Consider the following 13,533-nt stretch of genomic DNA (forward strand, 5'->3'; position numbering starts at 1 on the left):
GCGCTAAAAAAAAACGTTGTCCAGCATCCTTCCACAGCGTGGTTGTGTTGCAGGAAGTCTTTGCGTTATCAAAAGGATAAAATTGATGTGTTAATCATGACATTTAGTTCAGCATTCACGTTCATTGTGCCGGCCACGCGCTCGCGCTTATATCGCTACCGTCTTGGTGCTCCATCACAGAGAAAAATTTTTTGTTCAGTATCAAGCATTATGTTCACAGCTAGCATGCAATTACAATTCCCATGCGCTCTTAATCCTTCCTGCCGGCCAAAAAGCACCCACCACAAATAGGGCTTTCTTGTCACCAGCTACGTGGTGCGCCAGTTACATCAACAAACTGTTGTTAGCTCAACTAAAAAACTCAACTAACAGAAAACAATTTTTGTCATAGTTTATGCTGCCTGGCGCATAAAAATGTATTTTCGCTTAATTTTTCAAAGATTGAATCAATATCAGCAGAGAGGCCAGCTTTCACGAATTCTGCGGCTCGAAATCGCGTTTACAGTCGAGCCCACTTATAACGAACATGAGCGTCGTGCGGCGTCCATTCGTTACATCCCGAAGTTAGTAGTAATTGGACCACAGCTTTGAAGACAGTTGCTTGTCAAAACACAAAATTCTTTCTTTGCGAAAAAGTCCGCGATGAACGTCTGTTTTTGCAGCGGAAATCCGATGAGGGAGGTTTCCAGTTTATTTTAAGCAAAAGCGTGCTATCTTTGGCATAGACAAGTTGTGTGAGGCTCTCTATGTAGCTCATTGCTACAGGCGCACTTATGGGTGCTGGCTCCGAAGTTTCGTCCTCATCCGATTCCTCCGCGTCACTCTCGTCCTGCACTTCGGAAACGATGCCCTCGTCCGTGCACAGTTTCGCGGTGTCGGCGTCGTCACCGACAGAAATAAAATCATTCCAACCAATGTAATGACCCCCCATGTCAGAGTCGACGACGCGCTGCGACAAATCGCCTTCAGGCTGGTCATTTTCCGAAGCATCAGGCTCGGCAACAGACACTCGACGAAGCCGGCCTTGCAGAAGCAGTTCCGCTCGCCAGTGGCAGTCACCTCCGCCCGAGGCCGCTTTCACCATTTCTACCGCTGAATACAATGGAAATGGGCACGGTGTTCCCGTCCACCATCTCGAATTACAACTAGGGCCCCGAGATTTGCGAAGGCAACAGAACGTCCGCACCGCAACATAAGTGACAAAAACGCACAATGGGGTAGACGTGCAACGTGCCCAGGTGGCAATCAAGCCAATCAAGCTAACGAAACAAATGCACAGCACCAGCAGAGACACCAATGAGGGGCGTCCGCGAGCATCAGTGCAGCCACATCTTGGCTCCCACGGAAGGCCTGCTTCACGGAGCGTGGCCTCCGCGATCGGCACCAATGGCGGCGCGTTGATCGAGGAGGCCACGTGCAGATTTGCAAGAGAGTGAGGAGAAGGGAGCGGAGTTGCGAGGAGGTGCGGGAGGGTTATCTTGGAAGGCGCGTCGACGGGGAAAGGGCAGCTCGCTTGAGAGCGGCACGAAACGGGGTGGGCAGTTCACCTGCGATGAGGCTCGGGAAAACATACTGCGTGCCGGGCGCACAAAGGGGTCGGAGGAAGGTTATCTCGCATTGCGGTGTTGGGTTTACGCAGTCCGTTCGCTGTAACCGATCAGCAGGGCTTAATGACGTTCGTCATGCGTGTGATTTTGTGCCATTGAAACAATGTATTTTTGACGGTCACACAGGTCTCCTTCATTATAAGCGAAAGTTCGTCTTAAGTGGGGACGTTATATGTGGGCTCGACTGTATTTTATTCGAAACCTTTCGGCGCGTGTGACAGCGTCGCGTAGCCGCTTGGCCAAGTGTCATGGAATGTAATAAAATTGTGCATATATTGCTGTGATTACGGCAGGTACCAACAGCAGAAAGATACTACAGACCGCCCTTTACCCCGCCAATCCCTCTGAGATACATGCGGAAATAGCAACTTAAATTGGCAGCGGTCGTGCTTACATCCCTGCGCACGAAATGTGTTTAACGGGAACAATAGCAAGCTCAGCACATGGATGTCGAAGACGTACTGGTGATTGAAAACACGCGCTTCGCCGGGACAACCTTCGGTCTGCAGCTGGACGATCCGGTTACCGCTTGAACATCACTGCACCATGAAGTCAAATCAATAAATATACATTCTGAAGCATAAAATTATCATAGATGGTAGCGGTAGTGTACATAAAAGACTGCAACAAACGACATGCCAGTGCAGAAATGTGCTTATAAGTACCTGTTTCCAATCCGCACCCTACCTGGTTGACTACCCTCGGATATGTGAGTAACAATGTGTAACAAAATGTGCCAGATAACCGTAGAACGGCCTGGAAAAATGTGAGTAGTGATGCACGCACACACCCACATACGTTAGGTAATAGAGCGCATCAGCGACGGAAGCAACGAACACGTAAACACGCATACTACGGGCCACCGGGGCGACCCGCCCGCAGTCCAACGTGCTGCGTGCGCCGACAGATGGCGACTGCTGTCGAGAGTAGCAGCGCTCCGGCAGCCTGCGTGCGAGGGTAAAAGAATCTGGTCTATACACGGCAATATACCACATACATTGCACGCTGTAACCTTTGTAAGGTTTTTAGGACGTGTTTGCAAAATCTCCGCAATATTTGTGCACCTCCTTTTTGAAGCCTTAATTTTATGGAAAAAAGTGTGTACATTACGCGAATAAATATGGTATTTCGCCTCGCTTAAAAGGAGACCCAGGTCTTTGAGGAGAAAAAATGGTCAAAAATCGGTTTCTTGAACTACTCTTTACCACTATCTAGAAGCTATAAAGTACCTGTTTCTAAAATATTAATGTCTTCTGATGAGTATTTATTCAGATATCAGCAATTAAAGTCAGTAACGAAACCATTCTGACTCATAAAAAAAAAAACTAAATATGCACATGGCATTGGTGCTTTCGTATCACGTGGGGTGGACGCCAACACCTGACTGGATGTCGGGAAGCGCTGTCTGCCAGACAAAAGTGCGTCGGTCGCCATTTTGATGTGTCGCGCCGATAGCCACACTCTCTTTGCTACCTCGATACGATGGCTGGTGGGCATCGCTAATTCCAAACGGCTCACACCTTCGGCAAAAAACGAAAAAGACTGCCTCGGACATGCCACTTTGCAGTTAAGCTTGTCCCGACCTGCAATACCTGCGGAGAATTAAGAGTTGGATGGAGTTCGCCAAGGGCCGGTGAGGGTACTACCTGCAATCCTTTCGAGGTAAACGCGCTCGCTACTCATGCAGCTATGAGTACAGGCAATATTGTGCTGATTGATCTTTTTTTCCGCCCTAAGCATCTCTCATCGTGGAATGCATAAAAAGACGTACCAAGATTACGTAAAAAAAAAAAATCAATCCTGCAGCTCGGAACGCGTCTGCAGTTGTGATGGGGAAGTGCACGGCAGCCGTGACGTCCCTCTACTCAGACCTGAACTTAGCTAATCCGAGGAATATAGCTGTACCATTTGACGGTATTTGGCTGGCTAGAGGTCATTCATCGCACACCTGCGTGGCAACGGTCATAGAACTATTTACGGGATACGTGCTTTATTTCATGGTATTATCGAACTACTGCTTAGGATGCCAGCTCGGCCCCAAAGATGAGGACCCTAAGTATCAAGAACGAAAAGCCAGACACAAGTGCAAAAAAAAAAAAAAAAAACTTCATACAAGCCTGGCCATATGGAGGTGGAGGCTGTGAAGATCCTTTTTGGCCGGTCTCTTGAAAAACATGGACTTAGTTACACCACAATGTTGTGTGATGGAGACAGTCGGGCTTTTAATAGCCTCCAAGAAGAAAAAGTATATGGCTACTTGAGTATAGAGAAGGAAGACTGTGTGAACCATGTTCACAAATGGATGGGTGTAGCCCTTCGAAGCCTTCTGCCCAAAAACAAGAGAGAAGAGAAGCAGAGCCTTGGTGGCCAAGAGGAAACTGAACGGAAACCTCATAACAAAGCTCTCCAATTACTATGGCATGGCACTCAAGGCAGCACTGATGAGAAGCAAAACGCTGTTCTTGCAACGTTCTGCCACGTTACTTCAACAGATGGAAGCCCAAACCACCCAAGGTGTCCAAAAGGCAGTCTTGGCGCAGCTTCAACAGGGCTTTGGCAAAACAACAAACTCCACCAAAACATAAGTACAATCTACCTCCCCATGTTGCACAAGCCTTGCTGCCAGTCTACATGCACCTCTCTGACAGCAAACTGCTGGAGCACTGTCAGAGAGGGAAAACACAGAATTCAAATGAAAGTCTGCACTCTGTCATTTGGTCACTTGTACCAAAGATCAGGCATGCATCACTGTTCACAGTGGAGGCCGCTGTTGCTGAAGCGGTACTAAGATTTAATTCTGGGAAAGAATGTGCCACTGAGGCAATTCTGAAGGAGCTGAGTATCAACAGAAGCAGTGTGCTGCTTCAAAGATGTCTTGAGAAGGATCAGCACCAGCTCAAAACGTCCGACAAGAAGCACGCAAGTGCCGAGAATTTCCGCCAGGCCATAAAGAAGCGTGTAAAACTACTTTGATTATGTGCCTGGAGGGTCCTAGCACAAAATGAACCTGATTTGATGCCTTACTTCGTTGAAAATAAATTGAAGATATCCTTGTTTTCTCAAAACTTTTTTTTTACCATGACATGTGCTGTTGCCCAGGGTATCTCTTGATGTGCTGATCGGATTTTAATAATTCTTAATGCATATGAAAGCTTATACATCCTTCTGTGCAACAAAATAAAAAGTACTACTTTTCATTACAGAAATTTAATTAATTTAGCAGTTTAATTAAAGAAAAATTTGGGTCAATTCATAAGCATTTTAAAAAAAGCTACAACTTTTATACTGCTGCTGCTAAAATTATGGTGATGGTATGGTTGAAATCTAGGGTTACTACAGAACAAATAGACAAAATTTTTGTCAATCATTATTTTATTGCCCAAGTTGTACAAAACTTGGGCACAATGTGCATTCATAAAAAGTTAATACCTTGAAATGCATTCAAGATAGGAAAGAACTGATTCCATATTTGTTTTTAGGATGCCAAAATGCCCTATAAAAGCAAGTTTCATCTCTCTAGGTCTAAAATTAAAAAAAATTTGTCTAAAGACCAGGGTCTCCCCTTGAAATGTGGTACTAGAAGCTAAAAAAAACATTGGCAATTGTGCCGGGCTCTGTAACGCAGCTGTTAATGGTGCCACGCACAAAAGTTTGTAGTCCGAAAGAAGTTGCTCCAGGCCAACGCATGTGCACATGCAGCAAAAAATAAGCGGTCACTACCCTACCAGGCGAATGTTTGCCCACTTGAAAATAGAACAGCTATGATAATGAGTGAGACCTGAACCAATGCCTAAATGCACGCATTAAAACGACAACAGCACAGAGTTAAATCTTTTCCACATGCTTCCCAGTGCCGATCCTTGCCATCTTCAGTGCCAAACTTCAAGGAAAGCAGAGGATGCGGTAGAAACAAGCTGGCAGTGACTAAATGATAGGAAAGGACCTATATTTAGTAAAAGATTAGCAATATAAGCAGCGCACCGGCTGAACCTCACCTTTTGAAATTCTACTCAAAACATTCATGACAGCCTCCCCAATATCAAGAACATCAAGAAAGCATGCTAGCAAACGACACACCTGCCCAACTGAACCGAGATGGCAACTGGAAGCTATAGATGCGATGTTGGCAAACCTCCAAGCAGTTTCACATTATAAGCTATAAGACCATAGTCATGCAGGCTGCTTAACTGCGGTTATCTCTAATCACAGTTCGCCGTTGTCACACGTCTCGCCACCGTTCTGGGTTACGAACGAAGTGACACAGTGATTGGGAGTGAAGCTGCATTTTCAAATATCTCCCAACACAGTGTCTAGAGTGCCACGCGGCGGCAACGTCCGGTAGCAGCAGTGCCTCCACCGCCATATCGCTGTATAGATCGCCGCGCCTCACTCAAGCCATCCATGCCAAGGCGACATCTCTACAGCGAATCCCTGGCGCCAGCGTCAGAAGACCGTTTCTTGTTCTCATAAATAATATGCCTTAGGATAAGGGATTGTCAAAAATGAATCCTCCTTGAGGATCGCCGACCTGTACTGAACTGCTGGTAGAAGTAATGACTGCGATACAAGCAAGTTTTATGTTCAGAGCCGCGTAGCAGCTGTAACCCGATCTGCTTGCACGCCAGCTCTGCTGCTAAGGCTTTCGGGGGGGGGGGGGGAGAGCCTATAGCTATTATTTTTCAACTCTACCAGTTTTCTCCTCCAGGAAATCAGTGATTTGACCATAATATTAAATTTAGATCACTGTGTGGGCTCAATTTGTGCAAGAGCAGGCGATTTAACACCATGAAAATTTTGGGCACCTGGCTGTCTTAGTACGTCAATATCTCAACGTCTAGGACAGATAGACATGCCATATTGTTTGCTAAGGGAAGCTGAAGGCACAATGTATGCAATAATCGAAGCACAATTGTTCAATCACGCTTCAAGAATTTATAAATTTGCGAAGTTTATCGATGCATGACACTCATACTTTGAATGCTGCTATTCTAAGTGCGGTAAAATTATTACGAGGTTAAAATGGAAAAACTGCTTTGATTATTGCACTTTTTACTCACCATACTATGTAGCTAGGGGTTAAAAATAATTTTTTAAAATTAATTATCTATTAAATTTATTTATCTTAGGAACTAATGAATTAATTACAAGAGCAATTTCGTATTTGAAATCAGTATAAAAATTCAGCAAGGCGATACAGTTTCATTAGGATTGGACTAAAAATAAGGAAAGTAAGTATAAAACCAGTGTCCCCCCTTAATACGAGACAATGAGATTGTCATAAGGCAGTGCCATGAGTAGACCATTTACTATAGTGCTGGTCATTTCAAAAGCGCAGTCCACTGTGGCTTCGATGCGAAACAAATTAGGCCTAGCGACGACGAGGGAGTAGCGTACCAGAGCGCAGTTGCCCAGCACACTCGCAGGCGGCACCATTGCGGTAAGCTCGCGGAATCCAGTGCTGCGAGCATTGCAAACTTGTCGCCTACTTTAACGATCCGGCAGGGGCTGAATCTTTTTTGATGTAATGGCGATAGAATGCGTAGTTTCAGCACCACGGGAGGTTGCTGCAGTATGCTGTTGCTGCGCTGTCGGACGATACTCCAAGGCTGCACAAAAGCGCCGTCAAACGGCACTATACACACTGCCTATTTTAATGCATTGCTCTTGAAACATGATTTAGTGTGAAAAAAGTACATTCCTGAAGCGGGCCAGCTCGTGCTGGTGCCTATGGGTACTTTCTGTCCACAGACGCCGCCATCTTCTCAGTTAAAGACGCTAACCGAGGTAGCCAAGCTCAGTTCGCGATAACTGTGGTCAGTGTGAACCAAGGTCATGGTTAGCGGCATAACCAAGGTTTTACCTGCTGTGTGGACAGCAGTCACCACAGTTAGCGAAAACCACGGTTAAGCGCGCCCGTGTGACAAGGGTATAATGTGAAGTTATTGTGTAATGGTAAACTGGTAACAAGGTTAGACCTTTTATAGTAAGCTGTGACCAGATTCAAAACTCTTTCGCCGCGGCTTCGATGCGAAGACCATCAGGCAAGGTGACATTTGGCGAATGGAGCCCCACTACAGCACAAACAGTCGACGACAGATTTTTCGGACTCTCAGGGACGGCGAAACGGCCGAAAAAAATTACGAACTTATTGCCAATATGGCGGAAGAAGGGGGTACGCTGACCGCCGCTGATATGCTGACCTCGCTTTGAAATGCACCACCATTTCCTTCCACGCTTGCCGTCTCCGTGAAGCCGTACATCTCCCACGTGCTTCGCTGCTACCTCTTCCCATATTCGGGATGAAAGACTCGGCACAGATGAGCGGAACTCCAACTACTGTTCAAGTTTGTGCGGCGGACAGCATTCAAGACCAGTATGAATTGGAAACCACGCGGGCCCGATGTGCCGACTCGCGCGCAATTTCAGCATCACAATTTAAGAGGCTCCCTTAAAGCTTGAATTTCCTTTTGTGTTATGAAGTTTTCGATCTCCCTTGCAGTTTGAATTAACGATGTTCCACTGTACCCATTATACGGTGGCTTGGGGGGCGGGTGCGAATGAGGTCCAAAAAATCGAGCAGTCAGTTGCGGTTCGTCCGAAATTTGAGGCGTTCTTACACATTGGCTCTATGGGCCATGTCGCGGTGGCGCGGAAAAGTCCGAATAATCAAGCATGTCAGAAAAAGTCAAGCGTCCGAATATTCGGTCGTCGACTGTATTCTGCTGGCACGTCGTTGCAAAGAAACGTGCCGCTAGCGTGAGTGCACCCCATTCTAGCTTCAGCGCAGCACGTTTGGTCCTTTGTCGGGCGAATGCAGAGCGCGCACGACAAGTTAACAGCACTGGGGCACAGTGAGTTTGCGGTTCCAGGCGGAGCCCGGAAATTATGCACACATACCGTATTTATTCGAATCTAGGCCGATAGTTTTTTCAAAAAAACGACATGTAGAACTCTTATGTCGGCTTAGATTCGAGGATTTCGTTTCGAGGTTTCGTATTCGTAAAATACGAATAAATGTAGCACGCAGGTGGCGCCCCCACAAAACGCCAACGAAAGACAGCACTGTAGCCGTTGCTATCCGTAGCCGATACTGATCAAAGCACACATGAGCACTGGCTGCCATTTTGGCCTTGTTCTGTTCTCGTGTGGTGGCGTGAGCACATTCGCAGCAGTGAAGTTTTCGTGCGTAGTTTTTATCACCAACACCATGGCACCAAACAGGCGGTGCCATTACAGTGCCGCCTTCAAGCGGAAAGTTATAGTCGCTGCAGAGCAGTCGTCAAATCTTCAAGCCGGGCGGGACTTCGGCGTGGATGAGAAGAATGTTCGCCGTTGGAAGGGGCAGCGTAACGAAATTTTTGCTTGCGCGGCAACGAGAACGGCTTTCACGGGCCCCAAGAAAGGCCGCCATCCAGAAGTGGAGGTAGCTCTGGCCGAGTTTGTGGAGACGCAGAGGTCAGCGGCACTTCCAGTGACCACGGAAGTGCTGCAAGCCAAAGCAAGAGAGCTGGCGAGAGAGCGAGGCGTCCCCCGGGAACTGTTCAAAGCCAGCCGGGGCTGGTTGCAGAAGTTCATGAAGCGCTTTGGCTTCAGCCTCCGACGTCGCACGTCCATTTGTCAAAAGCTGCCGGGCGACTTCGAAGAGAAGCTGATCTCATTTCAGCGATTCGTAATAAGGAAGAGGATGGAGCACGGCTACGCCGTAGGACAAATGGGAAACGCTGACCAGACGCCGGTATGGTTTGACGTGCCAGTGGCGTGCACCGTGAACGAAAAAGGTGCCAAGGAAGTGAAAGTGCGCTCGGCCGGATACGAAAAGCAGCGCATGACTGTAATGCTGGCCTGCACGGCGGATGGCCACAAGCTGCCGGCGTATATAATTTTTAAGAGGAAGACTCTACCAGCTCGGGAAGTGTTTCCAAGAAATGTGATCGTCCGCGCCAACGAAAATGGATGGATGGCGAGCGATATGGTTGAGCAGTGGATCAGAATGGTTTGGCAGCGGCGTCCAGGGGCCCTCTTGGCCAAACGTTCCCTCCTCGTCCTGGACTCTTACCGTGGACACCTCACTGACGGCGTAAAAGCTGCGCTTTCCGAAGCCGGTACCGACGTCGCCATCATACCCGGCGGCATGACAGGCCAGCTGCAGCCTCTTGATGTGTGCCTCAATAAGCCTTTCAAGGATCGGCTGTGCAAGTACTACGTGGACTGGCTTAGTGAAGAGCGGCGCGAGCTTACACCAACAGGCCCTCACTGGGAGTTGTAGCCACTTGGATAGCTGCAGCCTGGGATGACATCCCAGAAAGCTTGGTTGCACGCTCATTCCGCAAGTGCTGCATCTCTAATGCATTTGATGGCAGTGAAGATAGTGCACTGTTCGAGGAGGCCAGCGATAAAGAAGTCAGCGATGATGATGACGAATGAGCGGGGGCTGATCCCGGGCTGGCGTTGCATATGTCTCCTCGCCCAACGCCGCCTCTCCTCCTATTCTCTCAAAGCTCCTTTGGCAGCTTTTTTTTTTCAACGGTCCCTCTCGGGGCCATCAATCACGCTTCGGCAGAGCATGCAGGCACGATGCTTCCCGCTGTGTCTCACTCGAGTTCCTCTCTCTACACCAAGTCGCCTATGCGCAGACACATGGTGCAGTCGTTTCGCGCCACGCACTTTCACGTGCGCGGCGACGTAAGAACAGTCGTGTCGCGTCATAAAAATAATTGTGATAATGAGGTATAAACAGTGTTGTTTTTTCGGCCGGCCTACAATCGAGGTAAGTTTTTTTTTTTTTCTGTGGCCTTCAACTTTCGGGTCTCGGCTTAGAATCGTGGCCGGCCTAGATTCGAGTAAATACGGTAAAAATTATTTTGGCTGACTTTTTTTTTGGCTGACTTTTTTTTTTTTCAGATTAATGTTGGGGCACGGCCCCTACACAAGTATGTATGGTAATTTAGACAACCGATGTTCTTAGTGTGTGCTGACATCACAAAGCATATGGGTGCATTTTGCGTTTCACTTGTTGCTGGGCCAGTTGGTGCATAGTTCTATGTACAAACGTTAGTGCAAAATAAGACACATTCACAAGAAAGGTGGACGCATTGTCTTGTCCACCTTTGTTGTGAATGTGTCTTATTTTGCGTTTCACCTCCATCGAAATGCACCCACAGTGGCCGGAATTACAATGCGCTCCTCGCATCCTTGTAAAATATGCAAACTGAAGCACCCAAGCTGACAATAATAGCAAGCAACAAGCCAATTCAAATGCTGCAGTTAAGAAAAAGTGTTTAGGTGAAGGCTCTTGATAAAAACTGCTCAATAGCACCAACAGCTCGAAAACAAAAAGAGCATGAAAAAAAAAAAACCTTTCCTGATTTCAGATCAAAACTGTTGCAAAGATGAAACCCAGATCACTGGCTATTACAATAAGCAACGCAACTGAGCTATAAACTCAGCTGCATCAGGAACAGTGAATAATGGGTATGCCCTGCTTTACAAGGAAAAGTGGAAGACTCGGCCCAGTCCAGTCACTGCATTTTGCTTCTAGCTTCACATGACACTAAAACCTCCTTTTCTACAATTATGAGCAAGACTGCAAAAGCTCTTTATACGACATGCAAGATGTGCTTGAAGTTTACAATTAAAACAGGCCAAGTGAAAAGATGCACTGTTGGCATGCTGCCTTAATTAGGGTTGCAAATAGCAAGATCGATGGAGGTGCCAAGCTCTCTGAAGACACAAATGGCTACAGCAGAAGACAAACATTTAGGACACAAAATACTCACAGGAACAGCCTTGCCACCAGTTGTCATCTTGCCCGTTGTCTTGGAGTTGATGCGAAACTCGAGAACACGGCCAAAATGCTCAAAGCATTCACGCACTTGCTCCTCGGTGATAGTGTGTGGTAGATTTCCCACAAACACCTGCTGGTTGTCAGGGTACTGTGGCTTGGTGCCAGACCGAAGGGGTGGTGGGGCAGCCCCATCATCTCCACCACTCAGTACAGCATCATTGCGACCGCCCTCTGTTCGCTTGGGGGCTGGTGGTAGCGAAGATCGCTGTGGTCGTGCCTGCTGTTGTGGCCGTGGGCCTCCCCTCTGGTCAGGCCTTGGAGGCAAGCCACCAGGCAGATGATCACCTCCAAATCGGCCGCCTGGGTGCCCGGCACCTGATGGACCATGACCCGCTCCACTAGTTGGTGTACCACCAAAGGGTGCTGCAGGACTCAGTGACGTGAATCCAGATGACGACAGCGGTGCAGAGTTCTTGCTCACCATGTTGGCATACGTCTTTGTCTCGGGAGGTGCTGCAGAGTGATAAAGCGAAATAGTTGAGACATGCAACATTTGAATGTAGCGCAGCCTCAGTTACCAGCCTTTTCAATGCATACACGAGGTGAGGTTTTACAATAATGACTGCAAGATGAAGTCTTGGAAGGAATTTAAACTTTACCAGTACAGTAGAACCCCGATTACGCATCCCCTGTTCATGCAAAGACCTATTTTTTATGACAAATTAGCGTGGGACTGGCAAGGCCCCATACAGATAGTATATTAAAAGCCTTGATAACAAGACGCAAAACTAGACATGCCACGCTTCATACAACAGCTGGCAGGAACTGTCCGAGCTGAATTAGACCAGTGGAGCACTTGACTGGCAAACATCACGTCACCCCAGATTTGAAATGGGAATTAAGGCAGAGACTTGTACAGAACTATGCGATATGGCACATGAATGCCAGCAATGACAGCTCTGCCAGCGACGCGGGGAGCAGGCAAAACGCAGCACACTACACTGCGCCAAGCGACGCTGCCTTCGAAACTAACTGGTTTATACGAATATTTCAATGCGTGCGCATTGCTTGTGGTTAGAAACAGTTGTGTTGATGCCCGGAGAGTAGTTATGCACTTCTTCAGCCTGTTCGCCAGACGAAATTAGCAGGTGGAGCACTGCACCGGGTGCTTCTCCGCTCCTAGTTGGCGCAGCGCTACGGCAGGTGAAAGCGCAAGGTATGGGGAGGAACTAATCATCCACAGTTCTGAATTAATGAGCCAATAAAGCATATGCGATTGCTAGTGCAAGATAAGATGACGTGATGCAGCTTTCTCACATGACGAACCTTGTAATGTGCTTCCTATTTTCACCGATCCAATTCAATCCGGAGACCTTGCAAATTAATGAACATACACTAAAGCTGCTCTGAATAAGGCAAATGCGATCCGAGAGCTCCAAACGAAGCTTACGCTCACTCTGCTAAGCTATAAAATTTTGTTATTTAGAATCTTGTTATATTAGAATTAATTTATTCATTTGTGCTCATTCTGCTTGATCAGAGTGGCTCTTGGCGAGGAATTTGCTGTGTTCACCAGGTTCTGATCGACCTACAATGTGAAAATTCAAATTTGGGAAATAACACTGCGCGGCTTTGTCCAGATCCTAGCGTACTTGGACCGGTGTTCAAACGACACACTTGTTGAAATTCGAGAAAATGAAAACAAAGAAAAAACCGTCGCGCGTGCTACTACCCGAGAACGGTGCTTCTTCAAGCGCAGCACGGTGTGAACGCTGAAGGCGACTGGCGGCAGCTTTTTGTCCCTTTTTTTGTGCGCGCGAAGAGATGCTCGGGATGTTGTCAGGGTGATAAGCATCTGAAAATAGCCCCCTGCATTCAACGTACGATCCCAAGCGCATGGAATATTGCGCCTAAATTTACGCTGAGAGCACGACAGAATGAGAACGAGTTGCAGGCATTGCTTGATTTTTGCACTGTTCACCATGCGACCGAACAGCAACGACGCGAAGTCAGACATGAACCAACTTATTAGATTTGAATGCAGAAACGCAATATAATAACCCAAAGGGCTAAATGAGCTCGGCGTAATAACCCACGAGCTCGGCGGTAATAAATAGCCACGAAGCCAATCTGTCACCTAAC

The 13,533-nt window shown here is 47.4% G+C and overlaps 1 protein-coding gene across 3 annotated transcripts in view; it reads right to left on the reverse strand.

Annotated features, from left to right (window-relative positions):
• The window catches only part of rin (ras GTPase-activating protein-binding protein 2), a 64,141-nt gene that overhangs the window by 25,088 nt on the left and 25,520 nt on the right, over window positions 1–13,533 (reverse strand). For all 3 annotated transcript variants that reach the window (XM_077649128.1, XM_077649129.1, XM_077649130.1), the window contains exon 6: window positions 11,384–11,904. In XM_077649128.1, the coding sequence (XP_077505254.1) occupies window positions 11,384–11,904 (521 nt within the window). The remainder of the gene's footprint in view (window positions 1–11,383; window positions 11,905–13,533) is intronic.

The sequence above is a fragment of the Amblyomma americanum genome, chromosome 1 (assembly GCF_052857255.1).
Source record: "Amblyomma americanum isolate KBUSLIRL-KWMA chromosome 1, ASM5285725v1, whole genome shotgun sequence".
Classification (NCBI taxonomy): domain Eukaryota; kingdom Metazoa; phylum Arthropoda; class Arachnida; order Ixodida; family Ixodidae; genus Amblyomma; species Amblyomma americanum.